This window comes from Rattus norvegicus, chromosome 3 (genome assembly GCF_021556685.1).
Source record: "Rattus norvegicus strain SHRSP/BbbUtx chromosome 3, alternate assembly SHRSP_T2T, whole genome shotgun sequence".
NCBI classification, from domain to species: Eukaryota; Metazoa; Chordata; class Mammalia; order Rodentia; family Muridae; genus Rattus; species Rattus norvegicus.
Genome location: NC_141536.1, coordinates 162,232,731 through 162,254,477, shown reverse-complemented (window position 1 = coordinate 162,254,477; position 21,747 = coordinate 162,232,731). Strand labels below are relative to the sequence as shown.

Below are 21,747 nucleotides of genomic sequence, written 5' to 3'. Positions count from 1 at the left end.
CTACAGATGATTAGCATGTGTGTCTACAGGTGATTAGCATGTGTGTGTCTACAGGTGATTAGCATGTGTGTGTCTACAGATGATTAGCATGTGTGTCTACAGGTGATTAGCATGTGTGTGTCTACAGGTGATTAGCATGTGTGCCTACAGATGATTAGCATGTGTGTCCACAGATGATTAGCATGTATGTGTCCACAGATGATTAGCATGTGTGTCTACAGATGATTAGCATGTGTGTGTCTACAGATATTAGCATGTGTGTGTCTACAGATGATTAGCATGTGTGTGTCTACAGATGATTAACATGCAACTAAAACTAAGAAAGGCACTGATAGTACAAGACTTGAAGCTGGAGGACTATGAGTTTTAGGACAGCATGGGCTACACGTGGAGACCTCATTCCTGTACTGGCTGGTTTTGTGTGTCAACTTGACACAAAATGGAGTTATCACAGAGAAAGGAGCCTCTTTTAAGGAAATGCCTCCATGAGAAGCAGCTGTAAGGCATTTTCTCAACTAGTGATCAAGGCGGGAGGGCCCCTTGTAGGTGGTGCCATCCCTGGGCTGGTAGTTGTGGGTTTTATAACAGCAATGTGGAAGTGTAAGCTGAATAGATCCTTTCCTCTCCAACTTGCTTCTGGGTTGTGATGTTTTGTGCAGGAATACAAACCCTGACTAAGACAATTCCCAAATAGTCTGCTCCAAAAAGAAAGGCCCCCAAAGAACAAAAACCCTCAAAGCAAAGAAACCCCCCAAAATGTAATATTTTGAGATAAAATATGTAAGTCTTGCGCATTGACACTAAAAGTATTGTCAGGAAAAATCAAGGGAAAGAGACACAGGACTAAAAGTCAAGATCAGCTTTGACTACAAAGTAAATTTAAGTGGTGTGTGTGTGTGAGAGAGAGAGAGAGAGAGAGAGAGAGATCTAAAGAACAGAAGAATCTACCATGTTCATGGACTAGAGCAAACACTGAGAGAGAGAGAGAGAGAGAGAGAGAGAGAGAGAGAGAGAGAGAGAGAGAGATATCTAAAGAACAGAAGAATCTACCACGTTCATGGACTAGAGCAAACACTGTTAGGTTATCAATTTTTCCCAAACTAGTTAGAAGATTCCCAGATTTTTAGTAGATGCTTGAAGAATTGGGCACTGTGTCCCTAGAACTTTAGACACAGATGCAAAAAGCCTACAAGCACAAACCAAATTTGAAAAGTATTACAGTTAGATAGTGCTGGACTTCCAAAGTGAGACCTTTCCCACACAGCAGCCCATCCCTGATGAAGGTCCAGAGACGTTTACTAGAACAGCTGCTGAGCTCCCCACTAGCTAATGCCTAGAGTGACCATTGGAAAAGCATCGCTTTACACAGCAGACACAGTAGGACAAACAGCCCTCGGGCCAAGTTTAGAATGAAGCTATGGGACTTCTAGATCAAGAGCACATTTTAATCCCAGGACTTGGGAGGCAGAGGTAGCAGATCTCTAGAATTCTAGGCCTGCCAGGGTACCTAGTGAGACTGTCTCAAAACACAGAAACAAAACCAAACTAAAGAACAGACTCTAAAGTGTAAGAGAAAATCCTTCTGATCTTGGATGTATGGGACACAAGTCAATGTTATGAATAAAATGTAAAAGTTGTTCTTCAAAAGATACGGTAAGAAGATAAAAAGCTATTGATTGCATGAACAACACACTTGGGATAAGGCAAATATTGGAATGGGTAGGAATAAGTGCAGGAAAGGTAAGAACACCATGTGCAGTGGGAGACACAGTCCTGGCATCAGAGGACTGACAGATTTCAACTTACACACTGTCCTGGATGGAACATAAAGTATTATGAATATTCTTTTGTTTCGTTTTGAAGACAGGTTCTCACTATGTAGCCCTGGATGGCTTTGGATTCACAGATCCTCCTGCTTTCTATGTCCCAAGTGCTAGGATTAAATGTGTGTATCAGCACATAGCTGGTATGAATATTTTGAAAAACTGACAGCTTCTTATGAAAATTAAATAAATATTTGGTACATGATCCAGTAATGGCACTTCTAAATAACTCTAGATATATACCTGAAAGTAAACTTATGTCCAAACAGATATGCTTTCTTCATAACAGCAAAGATTATAAACTCTAGTGTTTATCAATTAGCTGATGAACACATTTTTTGGTGCCTCATGCAGTGGAACACTACTCGGTAATATAAAGGCACACATGAGTAACGCATGCAGTAACACGAGGGAACCTCAGTAGAAGAAAGAGAAAGAAAAAGCTTTAAGGCAAAACATTATTACCAAAAGTACATCCCTACACTGAATGTCTCTGAACAGACATGACAGACAAGACAAGACTGACAGAAACTTTGCTAGCCACCCGGATGGACAGATGGACAGACGGACAGATGGAGCAGGGGAGGATCGGGCCAAAGAGATCAAGCAACAGGAGGTGGGTGGATCCAAAGTGAGACTTTGTTCGATGGAAAACCATTCAGATTGCAAAGGCTTGTCTAAGAATGGGACACATAACTGCAAGACACAGCCAAGTAATGTCTAACACACAGATGATAGTGTGATACACCAAAGGTAGTGAGAAAGATGAGCAAACAGCCCAAGATCTGAACAAAATGTGACATTTATGTGCTTTAACCCAAATTTTCACAACCACCTCAACAAATCAGAGCACTCCCAAAATGCAAATGTAAGCATGAAGAGATTAAGTCCCTTAACGGAGCCCTTAGCAACTGCGTACAAGGAGAGCTAGGAAATGCACAGCCAGCCTAGCACAAAGGTGTGCACTCAAACACTTGCCATGCCCTGGTTCAAGCACAGACCCTTAATAGCAAAATGGAGAAGAGAAATGTGCAGGAGGTAGGAGCACAGCTAGGACCTACATTTTAAAGAGTCAATCAGGAGATAATGTCTAAAATTTGTGGTGGTAGTGGGAGGAGGGGGCACAGTGTGTGTATGCTTGTGAGGAGATCTGCTGCAAACCATGGCAACAGTGGCTGCTCTAAGAAATGGGTCAGAGTAGACACTGCTGTTAGATTAACTTAAAAGCCCTATGACACAGTCTTTCCTGTAACCCCGCCTTCTCTTTAAAAGAGGATCTTATGTAGTCCAGGCTGGCCCACAACTTCTCATCCTCCTGCCTTCAACTTTCTCAGGAGGGAACACCCAAGCATTTTATTACTGGGAATAAACCTCTTAGACACACTCTAAAAAGAATTAAAACAGCAAGTCAATGCTATCATCTACTGAGCTGACAACCTAGCCCTTTGCTAACCACTTTACCTGCATCAGCAAGTGGCAGAGCTGCAGTTCAGAGTTGTGTGTGTTTCACTTTGAAGGCCTCCATGTTAGGTGACAATTTGGGGTTTTGGATGAGAACTGATGCCTTGGTACGGGCTGGGAGGAGGAGGTTGGACTTCAGTATCTGAAGACATGCTAGTCCTCTTCCCTACCCAGGCAACGATGAACAGACCCAAGTCTCTCGAGGGCTGCTCACAAGTATGGTCACAAGCCTGTAGATTTCCCAGGTGTCTGTGGGCCACCTGACGGCACAGGTTACCTGGTGAGAAGTATTCCAGGTTGGCTCTTTGGTGTCAATGGTATGGGACCCAATCACATGCCCACAGTGACTGCAATCTCACTACTCCAACATACCCAAGGGACACAATGAGCTCCTAAGGATTAGCACAGCTCATCACAGTGTTGATTCTAACGAGGGCCTCGTCCTCCTCCACATGTGTTCTCTGAGGATTGAATCACAGCTTGTGGTTGTCTGGCCAGCCACTGTTGACTTTTATCATACGATTCCTATGCTACATCAGTGAATTCTCACCAAACTGCACAAAGTAGGTATGAACCAGACAAACCCGACAGAACCCTAGCCACTGACCTAAAAATTCTAACCAGTGCTCACTGAGGTCCCTTACTGAGGTCCCGACTCAAGTCCACAAACAAGAAGGTTTTTTGTAGCCAAGGCTCCTCCCTACTCCATAACACATTTGGGCCATTAGAGAACACATTTAGGAATGAGGGACTTAGGAGTAGAGAAGAGATAGACACCCACTTCTTTAGAGCTGGTCAAAATCATGGGTTGGAGACATGGGCCGGTGGCCAAGGAAAAGGCCCGGAGAAGCTGACTTTGAGTTACATGACCCAGGTGAAAGGGTGCTTTGGGAACAAAGGGGACATGATTTGAAAAAGCCCAATGCTCATTTCAGCAGGAGGAGAGGTGAAGAGGTACCAGTGCAAGAGTGCAGCCATGGGTGAGGGAAAGGAATCACAGACACCCTTACCCTACTCCATCATGCCTTGTCTGTACCTCTCATACTAGCTCCTTCCCCAGCTTTAAGGACTCCTGCCTGACCCTGTCTCACAGTCTCATGGCAGGTCTTCTCGCTGGTCTCACTTTGTCCTGTCCTTGCTGGCCTCCTGACCCCTCCTCTGTCTGGTCCTTCAGTCTGCTAGGCTAGCTATTCAGGGTACTCTTAACTGCCCCTCACTGTTACCGGCAGACACACTTCAATTCAGTACACACTTCCTTAACTTTCTGCCAAGTACAAGCCATTCATCTTTCAGTTTAATGCCAGTGATTCTAAGTGCTTCACATTTTCCATGGGCCCTGAAGGAATCAAGCCTGGTCAGAAAGCTCAGGGCCTGCCATGTGCTGATATCACACAGAGATCCTAAAGAGTCATTTTCTGCACAACGGTCATAGAACATGTCTCTCTCTTAACCTATAGGGAAACTACATCCACATCATGGCAGGAACAAAGTGTCTAAACCAGGATTCAGCAAATGTATTCTGAAAAGTGCAGGTAGACATATGATGGTTCATGCCTACTCTCGCAGCACAAAGGGGACTGAGTTAGCCTCGGCTCTACTGTAGTTTCAGGCCTGCATGGGCTAGACAAGACCATGCTGCAAAAACAAATTAATAAAAGCGCTAGTGCCCGGTGGAGAATCTGGCTTTGTGTGCCACAAGACTCCTGCCTTTGGTCAGGACAGAGGCAGGTCTGACTGCTTCGGTAACATATTATTTACCAAGAGAGAGGGCAGAGGACAAGGCTGCAGTTTGCTGACACCAGGTTTAAATCACTAGCACCCAGAACTCCTTACATATGGCTGGTACCCAATAAAAGGAAGACACTCACTGGGCTTGCGGTGGCTCCCAGGGGCAGAGAAGGTGGATCTAGTGACATGGTGGGTGGGAGTGTGTTGACAGCGGGCTACAGGTTAACAGTTGAGAAGGTGGTGGGTTCTCTTCCGGCCTAAGCAAGGGAACTGGGCTGTGAAGCTGCTGGAAGGCAGCAGTTGTAGGAGGGAGAACGTGGGGAAGAGCCAGGAACCCTGCACTCCAGGGTACACTGGGCTGTTAGCATAGGGAGGAAGCTTTAGAGGCAGAAACAAGGAAGCAAGGATCCAGGAGGAGGGACTTTGTAGTCTCTCCTATAAAGTATGGGCCACGGCTACAGTCGGACACAGTGGGAGCCTGACTGGGCCGAGGCAAGGAAAGCTCCCAGCTTTTCTCTCTACTCTGATAGTAAAGGGGTGGTGTCTTAGCACTTGTGGGCTCTGAGGCTTTAGCTGTGACTTGGCTGTGAATGAAGTACGGCATTTACTGATTCATCACTTGTGTCTGCACTTCACTTTGCAGTGCAAGACCCAACAAGCCCTGAGGAGCATGAGGTGTTACTTTAAACACACGGACACACCCAATTCTTCTGGAAGGGTACCGTCTTAACTGCAGACATAGTGGTGGATTTCATGTCCATACCCCAAACACACAACAGACCCAGAGATTTTAACAAATTCTCAAGCAGCAGTCTTGTAAAGTTTCCCTCACAGTTGTAAAGTATTTCCTTATGTGGCACAAAGCCACATCACATCCTGATGACGAGTGACATACAACTTTTCTCTAAAGATAGGAAATCAGTTGATTGGCAGGAAGTGTCTAGTCCTTACTTAGGTGTACAAATTTACCACACTAGTAGATCCTACAGAGCTCAGGTTCTCAAAAAGAAAAAAATTAGTGTTAATTCCATGTTTGCCCGTGGCAGACAGTCAAATAGTTAGATTTTTGTTGAGTTTATATGAGGCTGGGGAGATGGCTTAGCAGCTAAACCCGTGCTCTGTCTTCGGGAGGACCTGATTTAGCAGGCACTTCCTAACCACTTCCAGGAGGATCTCATGGTTCTGGCCTCCAAGGGTGGGCACTCACACTCACATACACACATTCACACACACATACATGCCTAATCAAAAACAATGAAACCTTCAAGAACTCTCTAGTCAACCTCAACAGTCAAAACATACCAGACACCAGGAGCACAAAACCAACCAACCAACCAACAAACAGCCCCGACAACAAAGCATAACCAACCAACCCCCCAACCCCAGAACATTTCTAAGTTAATTCATTAATTCATTATTGTCCTCAGTGCTACAATGTTCAAGAGGGTTTGGATCCGGGGCTGGGGATTTAGCTCAGTGGTAGAGCGCTTACCTAGGAAGCGCAAGGCCCTGGGTTCGGTCCCCAGCTCCAAAAAAAAGAACCAAAAAAAAAAAAAAAAAGAGGGTTTGGATCCAATTCTACTCCTTTTCAAGGACTATAACTAGACTTTAAGTGATCTGCCTAAAAGGACATTTTCAGGATGTGATTTCATTTGCTCTCATTCAAGGTGTAACTGGGTCTGTAAACTCCTATGTCAACTGATTCTTTTTTCTATGTTGACGTTCTTATCTCCAAAGTCTGAAGATAATTCTCCTAGGATACAGCAAACCTCACTGTATTCTCTCAAGTCATTTTGGAAATGTCGAGACCCAGCAATTCAAAATTCCATTGAGCTCAAGACAACAGGAGTTACACCAGTATCACATTTCTGCTTGCGATGACTTTTCATGCACCCTGAGATAGATAAGAAAATAAACTTGTTTTCTTACCCTATGGTTGGATTGATATTCGGGTCAAAGCTGTCTTCCACAAACCGCCACACGATGCTTGATTTACCCACACCCGTGTCCTGAAAGAGAGTAAGATGGGTGGCTGAGGAAACACTAACCTATTTGTAGACACCTAAAACTCCTTTGTGGCATAAAGCAGGAGATTTCAGGAAAAGCATCTCCATCTGTGGATGGAGGGACACAGTAGGCTTTTGTAATAAGTCGGTGAAGTAATTACATTTCAAAATGTATTATGGGGCCAGGCCCAAGAGTGCATGCTTTTAGTTAGTTCCAGTGCTTGGGAGACAGAGGCAGGCAGATTTCTTAGCTTATGAACTGAGTTCAATGCCAGTCCCAGTCACGGCCAAACAGTGAGAAACATTCTTGAAAGTATTGGGGAAGACACCAGGACCTCTAGAATGACCCATGCTGGCCTGCCTAATGGCTGCAATTTTAGCAAATGTGAGAAGCAGAGGCAGGAGGTTTCCAAGTTCAAGTCCTGCTGAGGCTGAGATTTCAAGGCTATCCTGGGTAACTTCTTGAGATCCTGCTACAAAACAGAAGTAAGCAAGCAGGGGGGACACACAACTCGGTGGTGGGGCTTGTCTAGAGTGTACAAGGTTTTAGGTTCAATCTCTAGGACTGAACTCCTGCTCCCTCCCAAAGGAAAAAGACTCTAAGTTTCAGTTCTGTGTGAAAAGAGACTGAACTCACTGGCCTTTTGACATACACCAGTAAAACTGTGCTGCCAAGTTTGGGAGTGATCAGGGATGAACCCTAGCCCCACCCTGTTGAGGGGCAAAAACCGTGTAGTTATTGGAATTTCTTTTTCCAACCATTAAAGAGATCATCAGAAGGCTCTGAAAAGGCCAAACTACTATGAGAAGACCGGAAGCTGAACCTTCAAAGTCCTGGAGGTTTCCTGGTAATGAACTCCTCCCTGCTATAGAGAAGAGCAAACTTTGGAAAGTAACTCTTGCAGAAGTGTCAAAGACTTCCCAAAAGTTCAAAACCATCCTACATTGCTGAAGGGAAGCCAAAGGTGCTCATAAAAAACTAAAGCCCTGCTGGGGGGTTAACTTTTAGAGACTTGGCTAACTTTAAAGGTGTCCCTCGCAAAGTTGGAAGGAAACTACCTGTGGGCTACTTCACTATGGCATAGAATGAAGGCGTCGCTCCGGGATGCCGGGGGCCACCCTGATACCTCGGGGCCTTGGGTGGGGCACAGCCTGGTGGTCCCTCCGTCCTAAGGGTCTGCGGGGGTACTGTGTCCCATGCAGGGCGTAAAGGGGTGCAAGAGGCCCTGGAGAGCCGGGGCACTCCCACCTGGCCTCCGGGACCCTCAGGATCCCGCCTGCCGCCACTTACCCCAAGTAGGCACACTTTAAGTTCCCTCAGCGCCATGGCCCGGGAACCAGGGGTGCGGGCCCGCCGCCGCCCTAAGTTGAGGAGGGAGAGGCCCGGCCCAGCACCAGCATCCCCCGGCGCCGCTGCCTCGCCAAGTCCCTGCTGCGCACTCCGGGCGGCCGTGTGTCCGCCGCCGCCCTTCGGTCCGGCCGACCCGTCACTTGTCCCGCGGAGTCACCTCAACAGCCCGGACACCGCCTTGGCCTACCGGGCGCCACCGACGCCGCCATCTTGGGACGCCAGCTGGGTCACCTGACCTCCCCGCCCACTTCGGCAGCCACCTTCTCCGCGAGGGCGGGGCGGCCGGCTTGCGGCTCACAGGCGGGTAGGCGGAGCACCAGGGAGGAGCCTCAGCGTCGCCCCACCCTCCAGCTCCGCCCTGGCCCCATCTTCTCTAAGGAATGGGAGGAACGGGGTGGGGCTTAATCTTGGCGTTACCACGCCTCTAGCCCCACCTTCCACCCGTCCCAAGATGGCCGGTGAGTGGGGCCAGGCGGGTGGGCGGAGCGCGACGAATGGGCGTGACCTCTGGTCTCGCCCCGCCTCCGGCCCCGCCTTCTAACACATCCCAAGATGGCGGGTGAGTGGGTCCGGGCTTCGGGGGCTCTGGCGGCTCCCCGATCCCTGCCCGAGAGGCCCCTCATCCCACTCCCGCGAGCCCTGGACTCACCGTTCGCGCAGCCCCGCATAACTCCCTGTGTGTCTTTTGGTTTTTCTGAGATTCCCCCTGTACTTTGTGGACTTGCAGGATGACTTAGATGACTGTAAGTAACAGTTGGGGCGCCCCGCCCCTCCTTGGGTCCCTCTCAGAGGACTGTGGGGTGCACTTAGATGGGGCGGGAGCCTCAGATCGATCCTAACCATGTGCCTGCTTCCTCAGGTGGCCTTCCTTCCCGGGCTAGGACTTCGGTCTGTTGGAAACTTTGTCTTCCTGTCACTTTCTCCTTTAGCTGCTCTGGGAACTGTGAGAGGGAAAGCAAGTCCCAACCTCAGAGGAACATTCTTGGGTTCGTAGTTAGGGAGTGGGAGCGCCCCTGCACTTGTGGGCCTGACCAGCTCCATGTCTTCGTGGAGTCCACGGCTTCCATCATTTTGAGAGGGTCTCTTCCTTTTTTTTTTTTTTTCCGGAGCTGGGTACCGAACCCAGGGCCTTGAGCTTGCTAGGCAAGCGCTCTACCACTGAGCCAAATCCCCAACCCCAAGAGGGTCTTTTTTTTTTTTTTTTTCTTCTCGGAGCTGGGGACTGAACCCAGGGCCTTGCGCTTCCTAGGCAAGCGCTCTACCACTGAGCTAAATCCCCAACCCCGAGAGGGTCTTTTCCATTTGACGCTTCTTAGCCTCCACTTTTCCTCTGGGGTTATTTTAAGGGACAGTAGCTGAGAGATGCCACCTTCGAAGTGCAAATGGTTAATGGACTAATGAAGCGTTGGTTTTTCTATCCAACGCTTTTTTTTCAGTGCCCACCTTTACCTGCTCGGGCCATTTGTTGGGTTTGTGAATTTACAAAGATGAACTAGAAGCAGCCACGATTCCCTAGATCTCCCTCACAGGTCAGAAGAGAGCAGAAAAATACGAAACCCAAGAAGGCTTGCTGGTGGTTGAGGCCAAATCACCTCAAAATACACAAATCGCCAAAGTCAACTGGGGCTTTGAGTGCCAGCTCTACGAGTTACTTGTGCCCTCTTCCCTTTCCTCCCTGAAAGTCCCTAGTGATGAGGTTGATGTTGACTGAGGATTTTTGGGAGACCATTGCAGTGTTGAGCACACTTTATCCCTTGGGGTGTGTGTCAACTCTATTAATGTTGTGTGACACTTGGAGAGAAAATAAAAGGGACTGGCGAAGAGGCCTAGCTCTTGAATCAGCTAGCCCTTCGGTGAAATCCTGGGTCACTTCAGTTGTAGTGGGATCTAAGGCAGGTCACCATACCACTTAGAGCCTCTTGGGTCATTTCCGTCGCAAAATGAGGCCTTGTAAGTCTTACGGATTCGAGGATAGTGAGTTCCAGGCTGGTCAGGGCTGCATAATGAGGGAATTTCGTGAAGATTAAACCATCAAAGAAGGTGACACGAGTCCTTGTGGACAGTCAACACTCAGTAAATGTTGGCTGCTACTCTGGGAAGTGTTGGGATTAGCCTGTCTTCCAGATGAGGCCAAGAATCAGAGCGGTCAGTGTCTCGTCCAGTGTGCCATGGTCGTTAGAGAAGATGGGTTGATTCCTTCTGACTGTTCTGTTTACTTCATGCAGACTGACCTTACAAATGCTCTTCACCCGGTGGCTGGGTGATGCCTGTCAGTTTGGGTGATACCTTACCAATCTTCTCCACGGGCAGTTTATCTAAGTCATTGCTCTCAACCTTCTTACTGCTGTGTCTCTGGCACAGTTCCTCAGGTTGGGAAGATCTCCAACCATAAAATGTTTTTTTTGTTGCCAACTCATAGCTGTGTTTCTGCTACTGTTTTGAATTGTCATGGAAATATCTGATATGGAAGTTATCTGATAAGTAACCTTGGGAAAGTGTCCTTTGACCACAGGTTGAGAGCTTCTGGAAAGGACTGGGTGCTTCTTGGTGTAGGTCAGGTTCCTGCAGACAGGGTGCAGGTCATCCTTTTTATACGGACAAGTCCTGAATGGCCTAGGTACAAATTAATATTGTTGCAGTTATATTACTGCTAAAAGTAATGGATTCTGAGGCTTGTCTGGTTTATGATTCTTGATTAAGTTTGGATAATCTCAAGAAGAAGGCAAGATGAGGGGGTGGGGGATGGATGTCTTTTTTCTAAATTATTCAGAGTCTCCAGGTCCAAGCAGCACAGGAGAAAAAAAAAAAGGCATTTTCTAGGAATGGCTTGTTGAAGTGATCTGAATTCTCTTAAAAGTGTCGGTAGGGGAGGGCTCTTCCTCTGGTTTTTGAGTGGTCCTCACAGTTGGTGGGGCAGGGCACTTCATAGTCTGCCTGAGGGTTTCGAATGTTGGGGTTTGCTCACAGAGGCTGGAGGGGTGTTACTGTTGATAAGATCTGTTCATCCAGTTAGCATTTAAATGTATTTAAATGTATACAAGGGACGGTTGAATGGGGAATGAGAGGGCTCTGGCACTCGTAAAAAGACCTAAGAGACCAAAGAAGAGCACACAGTGTGTGGTCATATTTGGATCCTCGGCTGAACAGAGAACGCTGTGAAAAGAAAAAGCATGGAAGCGAGGTTGGGTATTAGGTAATATTAAGAATTGCTTTTCTTTTTCAGCAGTGATAATGGTATCATGTTTTTCTTCAAAGGAAGAGCCCGGACAGCAATAAGCATTCAAGAGTGAAATGACTTGGTGTGTGAAATCAGCTTTCAAACTCCATAACAAATAGTAAACAAGACATAGGGAGGAGGGGCCCGCCAGCACAATGGCAGAACGCTGAGACTTGGAGGAGACGCTAATAGCTGGGGACTAGCCTTTCATTTTCTCATACTTGAAATTTCCCACAGTAAAAGGTTTTTAAAAATGAGATGAAAGTGTCACAAATGATCAGACGTTTGCAGGAGGAGTTGGAGAGCTGGATTTCAATTCTGAATATGCTGTGAGTTATTGTAAGATGCATTTAGCTTCAAAAGACCCTTGTGTAAAATACATGAGTGTTCGGGGGGCTGCATTTCTTTCCAGTGTTCAGTTTTCAAGAGGAATCCTCGGAGGAAGTTGGGAGAGGGCATGTTTCTGTTCATAAGAAGAGCAGGGTGCCAACGATGACGTCTGGGTCTTGGGTGGAAATCGGATTAGCCCAGCCCGTGGGATAGAGATGGAGTCTCTGAATCCCAATGCCGGAGGGAGTGGTGGCTGCTCAACCTTGAGTGAAAGGCTTCTTCCAGAGCAAAGCACACTGCATTTCACCTACACACTGCGTTTGTGACCATGCTCTCTGCAAAGGCTGCAACCACTCTGGATCCCACTGTAGGCAGCGTGCTAACTTGAAGCATAAATGCAGCCATTTCCTTTGCACAATGTGAATTTGATCCAAAGTTGGCAACTGCTTTTACTAAAATCTCCCTATGAAGTAGAACAATTTAAGAGCCAGTTGAGGGTTCTAATGCTTGAGGAGTAAGGCCAGACTCAGACAGTCAACCGGTCTCTAAATTAGAGACTGACCATGCATTTACCCAGGAGGGATCCGAGTGTAAACATGATTGGCTTTTCAGGATAGAAGGTGTGTGACACAACTGTAGGCTCTGAGGTTTCTTACTAGACCGACCATAAACTACACACAAGCATGCGCACATGCACGCACATGCACGCACATATCCCTATACCCCATAAACTATACAGGTACAAACACATGCACACATGCATCCTGAACACATGCAATCATGCCCCTTTCCCAGAATACACCCTAGAAGGAACTGTAAACCACAAAGACACAAAATACACCCAAATCATGTACTATAAACCATACAGCTACAAACCACAGGAACACACCCAGAAACCTTACATGTATACACAAACACGCACACCGTAAACCACACATACCACCAATCACACAAAACATACCCATAATGTTTACACACCCCATTTATATATACACACACACAAACATATACCATAGGTCATACAAACACCCATAATCCTCACATACATGTACACACATACCATAGACTGTACACACCATCAACCACACAAAGCACACCCATAAACTTCACATACCATCTATGTACATATACATGTACATGCACCATAATTCATATAAACATACCCATAAAGCAAACACACATACATACATACATACATACACACACACACACACACACACACACCATAAACCACAAATGTGCATATGTACATTTTCGTGGGCCTGGATGTATTATGCTGGTGAAGCTTTATCAACACAAGGAAGGACTTGTCTCAGGGAAAGTGCTTTGTCAATGTCTCCATGAAGTGAAACTGTCAGTGTTGGAGGCTTGTGCCTGACCCGGGCCTACCTGTTGGAGTGACTTTCCTGCTGGGCTTAGTGAGCAGGATATTGCTTGAGAACCATTGTCGGGTTGAGCAACCTTTGACAAGTTACTCACACTTGACACAGGTGTCCTGTGGTCATCCTGGGGATGAAGATGACATCCACTCTTTCCTGTAGGTGGATGAGCAGGCCGGTGAGTCCACAGTGGGCTCCCTCACAGCCTGATGTGGTCTCATTCCACTCGGGCTTCTAGGAGGCAAATAGACGGTGTCAGGAAGTCCTGGAAATTGTGTTTGGAAAAACATGATGTCAGTGGCATTCTTTACCACCAAATTAAATTCAAGTCATTTCACAGAGGAACTTTGATAAAATTCTTAAACAGAATTTTTGCAACATAACCTAATTAAAAGGAAAGCTGTTGAGGGCTGCAAGGCTGGCTCAGCAGTTGGGAATACTTATTGTTAGAGAGGACCTAGGTTCAGGTCTCAGCATCTGCATGTGGTCCACAGCAGTCTGGGATTCTAGCCCCGGGGGACCCGACACCCTCTGAAGTCCACAGGCACCAAACATGCACCCGGTACAATGTAATGCAGATAAAACACTCATATAGAAAATAAAATAATACTAATAGTAATAATAATAAAGTGTCGCTTCCCTCCCGGTGCTAAGGATGGAACCTAAGGCCCCCTGCGTGTACTCTGCCACTGAATCACACCCCACTGTGTTGTTTACTTATGAGTTTTGTAGCAGGGCTTCCCTGAGTTACCCAAGGAAGTTTTAAATATGCTCTGTCGGCCTTGAGCTTTTGATCTTCCTGCCCCAGCCTTTGGAGTAGCTGTGGTTATAGGCCTGTACCACCAAGCTTGGCTTACAAAGTGGTTTTGCCCTTCAAAGTGCCAGTCGGTCCTAACCCTGATGGGGAAGGTGCAGAAGTAGCATGCAGTTGACTTCCTGGCCTGGATCGCCATTCTTCCTCGTAACACTGTTTCACTGACTTCTCCAACATGCATGGCCTAAGCCTTGAGAGGTGCTGGGGAGGGAAGCAAAAGAGACCCCTGCTCCCAAGATGTCCCTGACAGTGGGTGGCAGACAGTGGGGGCGTTCAGACTCACTGGGTTTCAACACAGGTAAGAGGGGGATCCAAGAGCAGAGGCACCATGAACACAGTGATTCATTCTGCTTCAGGGAAAGGGAAGTGACATTGGTGTTGAGTCAGGCTGAGGAAGGCAGTAGTTATTTTGCAAAGCATGTGGTAAGAGAGTTTCCAGATGGCCTCCTTTATGTTTGATCTGATGGCAGTGTGGAAGAGTTGGAAATGGGGTATGGAGGGAAGGGCAGGGTGACACTGGGAAGGACGGTTGGAGGCTGTAGGAGAATCTACATCCCGACCAGTCAGATTTGGGTCTGAGGAGAAGGCAATAGAAGGTTCTGAATGCTTTGCTTGAACTTCTTCATGGGAGGCTCAGGCAGGAGAGCCACTTACCCAGGCAGTGGTGCAAAACCACTGTTTGTTTTTATTTATTTGTTTCTTTTTAATTGTATATCTGTGTTTGTGTGTAGGTGTACACGTGAGGACAGTGCTCATGGAGGCCAGAGGAATCAGATTAATTGCTGGGAGCTCAGCTCCGTTCCTCTGAAAAACCAGTACATGTTCCTCACTGCTAACTCTGCTCTCCGGCCCCAAGTGGCCATTTCTTAGGTCTAATGATGGGAAGGTCTGATGTGAGTGTTCCTAGGCATTTAATTATTTACAGGGCCAGGAAGATGGCCTGGATAAAGGTACTGTTGCCAAGCCCGCTGACCTCAGTTTGGTGTCTAGGACCTCCATGTAGTGGAAGGAGAGAACATCTACAAATTATCCTCTGACCTCTGTGCTTGCACCACGGTACAACATATGCAATCCCTCACAAACACACTAAAAAATAAATAAGATAGAACTCCACTAGGGCTGGGAGAAATTTTGTTAAATAAACCTATGTACAAGTACTGTAAGAGGTTACCACTTTCTATCCAATATTGTTGCTGAGCAAAGCTGACAAGGGATGAAGAAAGGTTAAACAAGTTGTTCAGAATAGTTCATACAATCTAGTGAATGGTACCAGGGAGCCTCAGTGCAGTTTGTTCCAGTCCCTAGCCATTGGAGACGCCACGCATTCATCAGACCTTTACTACCAGTGCCTTAAGTCTTAGGTACTACAGTAGGGGTGGCACCCAGCAGTGATGGGTCCAGTGACAGACCAGTGTGCAGCAGGTTAATATGAACCAGTGTTGTCGTTTCAGGTTGTGGGAGATGCTGTGAGGAGAGACAGTCATGAATGTGGTCCAGAGTGCCAGGACAGCCAGGTGTGGAGGCTTGTGTATGTACCCCCAGCGTGTATGAGCTGAGGCAGGAGTATCTCAAGTTCTAGTCCAGTTGACTTCAGAGTGATACTCTCAAGAAGGGGAAACAAAACGACCAGAAGAGAAGGCCAGTGCCAGGCAGTGGCTGGAGCCTGGGGACTGTGTCCAGGGGCCAGAGAAAACGTCTCTGGAGCTTTGTGAGGGACTCTTGAATGGAGACTGCAGTGAAGGGAGAGGATTTCATGTGAAGAGCCCAAGAAATGGTTTACAGATGGCCCCTTAAAATCAAGGGCCAGAAGAATGTGTGTGTCTGGTACCCAGTGAGTGAGGAGCATAGGCTAGGTCAGAGGAGCGGGTACTGGCACATCACATGTCCCACAGAGCCCTGTGAAGGAACATGCTTGCTTTCTACGTAGGACGTTGTACAGAGCCACTGGAGAGCTTGAACCAGGCGATGACTAGAGCTGAGCTGTTCTGTCAGGAAAGGAGTATGAGTAGCCCTGCAAACCAGAGAAGAGATAGGTACCTGTGCTCTCAGGCTCCTGGGAAAGGACGTGGGTGTGATGAGATGAGTCTAGTAGTGATGTCCAGTGGTCAGAGCAGAGTGACCTCAGAGGTAGGTCTCCTGGGAAGCCTGTTTGATCTGTACACAAGTAGATGTAGATAGAGCTGGATGCCCGTTCTCCTTGCTCCCGAACTCTATGCCATCCTCTGGCAGCATTGACATGGGCATTGCCAGGTGGCTTCTCTGCTCATCAGATTTGGTTGTGCTGGCCTTGGCTTGCCATGGTCAAGCACAGCAATGGCACTGCGCAGTACTTAGAGGAGAATGCTCTGTGCAGTGCAATAAATAAGTGGATAGCACTTACTGCAGAGGGTTAGCCAAGATGGGAACCAGGACAGGTTGGCCGTTGAGAGACTTAGTGGTTTCAGTGGCTGAGTGCTTAGCACAGCTCCAAAGCATATGGAGTGAGTGGGGAAGGCATGGGAGTTAAGTAGGTAAGCTGAGGCCGATGGCCAGTGGTCACCATTGAGTGCTTGTCAGGCAGTGACTGGGCATTGGGTACGTTGGGGACTGGTTACTGCTTTCAGGACTCAGCCTAGGAGAAAACACACCAATTCAAGGAGAAGCTGAGTGAGAGGCTTTCCTTTGTGAAAAGAAGATTCCATTGGTACTCTTAGTATTTTTTCAAAACCATAACCAGTGCTCCAGCACCCAGGATTTGAATGGCTCAATATTCCACTCTTGTCTGTGTCTACTCTTGGACACTGTCTATATCAAAAAGCTTCCCATAAGACTCTTCTTGGGTGTGTCTTTAGAAGCAACGTCCTGGCAGAGTTAGATGTTAGTCTACTCAGATATCCACCAAGGGTGGAATAGCTACAGTGTGAAATTTTTTGCTTTCCAAACTACCTAGGGAGCCCTCTCCACCAATGTGGCTGGCTGCATGGCTGGATTTTAAAGGAGCCAGGCTATCAGGACTCAGACTATGGCTCTGGTTGGCTAGCATAGCTGTCAAGGCTGTAGAGACAGGAGGAGCAAGGAAGCCAGGTGAGATTTGTAGCTCCTGTGAAGGTCTCTTTCTTCCTCCAGTGCTCTTTGGATAGTCATGTGCTGTTTGTGAAAACCCTTTGGTTGGGGATTTGGCTCAGAGGTAGAGCACTTGCCTAGCAACCGCAAGGCCCTGGGTTCAGTCCCCAGCTCCGAAAAAAAAAAAAAGAGGAAAAAAAAAAAGAAAAAGAAAACCCTTTGGGTGTATGTGTATTGGGGCACTTGTCTGTCTGTCATGCTTTAAATATTTTTTTACAAAAGGAACGATTTAAAAATCATTCCAGCTGTGCCTGGTAACACATGCCTTTAAACCCAGCACCTAGGAGGCAGAAGCTGACAGATTGCTGTGAGTTCAAGGCCAGGTTGGTCTACATAGTGAGTTCCAGGCCAGTCGGAGAGAGATACGTGTGTGACCCTGTCTCCAAAAACCAGAGCATCCAGGCTGAAGAGCAGTGCTTAGGTGTGGTCTGAGTGTCAAGAATTGGAAGGAGAGAGACAGGAAAGCGGGGAGCTGGGCTAGGATGAGCTTGGTTTTATTTTTCTATTGCTGTGAGATGACAATTGATAAAGACTTTATCAGAGGCTTACATTTCAGAGACCCAGAGTCTATGCTTGTCATGCAGGAAATGCGACCTCAGGCTCTCAGCTACTGCTGTCTTGGACTATCAGCTCAAGACAAACAGAGCTAACTGGGAATGGCTTTGGCTTTTGAAACCTCTAAGCCCATCCCCAGTGACACACCTTCTCCAGCAAGGCTGCATCCCCTAATCTTCCTAAACATTTCTACCGCTGGGGACCAAGTATTCAGATATATGAGCCTGTGGGGGCCATTTTCATTCAAACCACCACAGGCTTCATGAGCCATGAGGTCTCCAGTCTGTCCATAGAAGAGTTTGTTCCTGTCTGGGAGAAGGGTAACCCACTAGCAGATTGGCCAAAGAGAAGCTAGTCTTGTTGGGACAGAACCTCTTGGTACTTTGGAATAGTTTTAATAAGAAGATAGAAACCTCCCTGCTCCAGAGGCGGGTGCCATCTTTTAGGTCTTTTCCGTCTTTTTAAATGTGTCTCAGGTCTGACTAGTGAATTCATTGCATCTTTAAATAATTGTGCTCTATTTATCAGTACTGTGTCAATGATGAATTACCTTCTCCAGGTTTGCCCCAGCCAGTGGGTCTGCAGACAAGTTGAGATGTGTCACAGCAAAGTGAGGCTTAGGAATTGCTTAGATGTAGTGGTCTCACCAGTCAGGTAACCTGAGTAAATGTTTTCCATTGACCGTCACTGTAAAAGTCACAGTCATAAATCACGACAGGTTTTAGAAGCTGTGATTAAAGCCACAAATCAAAGAAGAATCTCCATGTGTGCGTGGTGTTGAAAGGACGGATGCCTGTGAGTTAAGTTGGGCTTTTGGGCTGGCCCAGCGCATGGCGCTAGGCACAACCGCCAGCGGCCCTCTGAGACTTGCTGTAGAAAGCACTGTGTGTCCAATGGCTGTGCTCTCAAGAGCTCCTAAACCAGCCTGTGGCGTCTCGTTGGAGAATGGCAGTGATACAAATTTTGTTCGCACAACTTGCCTTTGAAGTTCAATTAAATCAACAGGGGCCCAAAAAGCCAGTGACCAGTCAGAGGAATCTTTGAGATTTGGCTGGTCTGGTCTAGCCAGTAGAGACAGTCACCATTTAGGGCTTTGTATTCATCCTTGGAACTTGTTAGGGAGAGGGAGAGCCCCTCTGAACAGCAGGATGAGGAGTGGCTATGCAAGTCTTCCCCAGATCCCACAGGACTCTTAGAAACTTAGGCAGGGTTCATAGAGAGACTGGGAAAACCCTCTCACAGGTAATGACGGCTTCATTGTACCCCCCTTTTCTCTTTTTCTTTAGTAAGTGTAAATTCTGTGAGTAGCCTTAACCCCCTTGGCCTTTGTCAACTAATCTTCTTCTGCTTTGAGCTGGACCTAGACATGGTGGACCACGTCCGCCATGCTCCGTCCAGTGTCCCCTAGTGCCGTGTCAGAGACAGGATATTGGATCGTGTGGATAATTGGTCTGGCCCAGGGTGTCATATCTCACACAGAGTTATAGTGACAGGATGACATGTTGAATGGAGAGTCGTAAATATCGGGACTGCCCCGAGAACGGATTCTTAATGAAAATGCTTGCTGGGTTGACCGTGCTGGAACATTCTGCCTGCAGCCTCAGCCCTGCTCATGTCTGGACCAATAAAGGAACCTCATTGGCTGTGTTTTATTGTGTTTATTTTTCCTAACCTTTCCACTTAAACCCAATTATACTGTGGCTACTCAGTCAGGGGCTGGTGGCTTCCTGTGTGAGAGACTTCCTGCGTCCCTGGACCAAAGAAGATGACTGTCCTGCCTCTGCTGTGCTCCTGCTGTATCTGCAATGCCCTTTTCTCTTCCTAGTGACAAATCCTTACTTGACCTGGAGGGCCAGCTCAGGATCATTTTGGTACAGGAAAGCTGTCTCCGGTCCCCCTCTCCTAACTGGACTCACCTCTTGATTGTGTGTGTCATTTCCCTTCCCCTACTGGCCTGAATGCTTGGACCCAGGAGCCTTTGCATCTGGGGACTCCAGGGCTTCTGAGTTCTGGGTGTCTGGACAGAGATGCTTTGCACAATACCTTTGCTGTCTACAGACATGCTTTTGTACCAGTGTTGAATCTTTTCTTCTGGAAAATAGTCTGATGAGTTTATTTTCTTTCTTTTTGACTTCATCTGCTGTCCTTCAGCCCTGTGAAGCACATTGTTCAACAGCAGGCTTAGGCATTTGCTTCCATGTGGCCTGCTATAAGAAGCTGACGTCCTGAGGGGCAGTGACTTCTACACAGGCCATCAGGGTTAGATTCCTGGGCTCACGGGAAGCCTGTCCCATTTGCCTGTTGAATGGTGAAGGTGCCGACAGTAGTTAGTTTGGTTTTCTTTTTCTTTTTTTTTTTTTTTTTTTTTGGTTCTTTTTTTCGGAGCTGGGGACCGAACCCAGGGCCTTGCGCTTCCTAGGTAAGCGCTCTACCACTGAGCTAAATCCCCAGCCCCTAGTTTGGTTTTCTTAAAACAAGTGCTGAGTACTGGCTCAGCATTGGGAAAGATAATTCCCCTTTTCTTAGTTATAGCTTCTTGGGGTTTTTAAAAAAAATGTTTAAATCATCAAATAAGTTTAGTTTTGTTTTATAGTTGCCTGGCTTTATGGTCAAAGGAAAATAAATCTTGGTATTCTTTGCAAAATGGATACAACCTCACAGATAAGAACTTGGTTTCGATTGTGTGAGCTCAGAGCTATGTTGACGTGGCTGGATGGTAGAAATGAGCTGTCTGTCTGAGCCACTGATGTGGAGGGCTGAGCTCGGAATTCTGTCCTGTAAGGCAGGTAACAGCCACAGCTGCTGGCAGCAGGTACCGTGGGCACACACAGTTCAGTAAATACAGGCCATGCGTGTGTGTGTGTGTGTGTGTGTGTGTGTGTGTGTGTGTGTGCGCGCGCGCGCGTGTGTGTGTATATCTGTATATGCGTGAGTTTGTATGTGTATGTGTGAATGTGTGTGTGTGTGTGTTTGTGTGTGTGTGGTGTGCACACGTATCCAGTACTATGCAGTGGACAGAGACTGGGTGCCAAGCACATGGGATTCTGGGAAGAAAAGCCTACTTGCAGACCATACCGGCCCTGCCGAGCTCTTTCCTGTTCTGTTTATTTGCTTCTTGTTGCAGAGCTAGTGCTTTCCCGCGTGAACCTGGCTTGGCAGTTTGGTCTTGACGGCAAGTGAACTAAGACATGACCAGTGTTGGTTTATTTTCTGTTTTAATTGGGCCGGTTGCTGTGACGTTACTATTGGAAATTCTCTTCTCCGGGAAGGCTTGCTTGTCTGCATTCTGTTAAGGTTTCATGAATGAAGCTGGTGACTTTCATTCCCCCAATGAAGAACATACAATGGAAACAGTGGAACAAGGAGTTATTCATACTCCATTTCATGTTTCATGCCTGGCTTGAGTCCTATTAAGATCCTTGGTGTTCATGTGCAGCCTGGGCTTGTTGGCTCCCAGAATATTTGCCTGCCCCTGACACCATCTTGTAGACCTCACCCCTCATTCCTGTCAACAGTTGCTAGACAGCAAGCAGTAGTGGCCAGAAATGTAAATCCTAGAAAACCCTTTTAAGAGCGACATCATTTCACGTGCTGCCTCCATCGCCAGGGGACACGGGCAAGCAGCTCGGCAGGCTCTTACCATCCGTTCCCTCATTCTGCACTTTTCATTGAGTATCTGTGTGTGCCAGGCACATCAATGAGCTCCTCAAAGCTTCGTCCTCTGTGGGGGAGAAAGGGGGAAGGGACACAGCTGATGAACAGCAAACATACATTTTTTCCTTCCACAGGTTTGCTGGAAAATAGAGGGGGCAGTGGAACGCAGACGGGTTGTTGTTGTTGTTGTTGTAAGAAAGTTCTCTGAGAGGACTCCAGTGAAGAGTGTTCCAGGCCAAGGAAGCAGCCAGACTCAAGCCCTGGGGATGGGAACATGTTTGGCTTTGGTGGTGACAGAAGGTAGGAGTGAGGACTTTCCCCTGACCA

General features: G+C 47.3%; 1 protein-coding gene and 1 long non-coding RNA gene across 3 annotated transcripts in view; one reads left to right on the top strand and one right to left on the bottom strand.

The window, feature by feature from the left end:
* Rab22a (RAB22A, member RAS oncogene family) overlaps positions 1–8,602 on the bottom strand; it is a 46,512-nt gene extending 37,910 nt beyond the window's left edge. Inside the window, 2 exon segments of the mRNA NM_001398945.1 lie at positions 6,942–7,021; positions 8,310–8,602. Coding sequence (NP_001385874.1) covers positions 6,942–7,021; positions 8,310–8,345 — 116 coding nt within the window. The 5' untranslated portion in view covers positions 8,346–8,602.
* A 299-nt stretch (positions 8,603–8,901) lies between these two features.
* The window catches only part of LOC148006592 (uncharacterized), a 65,893-nt gene continuing 53,047 nt past the window's right edge, over positions 8,902–21,747 (top strand). For both annotated transcript variants that reach the window (XR_015684877.1, XR_015684878.1), the window contains exons 1-2: positions 8,902–9,112; positions 21,555–21,720. This is a non-coding gene — a long non-coding RNA (uncharacterized LOC148006592). The remainder of the gene's footprint in view (positions 9,113–21,554; positions 21,721–21,747) is intronic.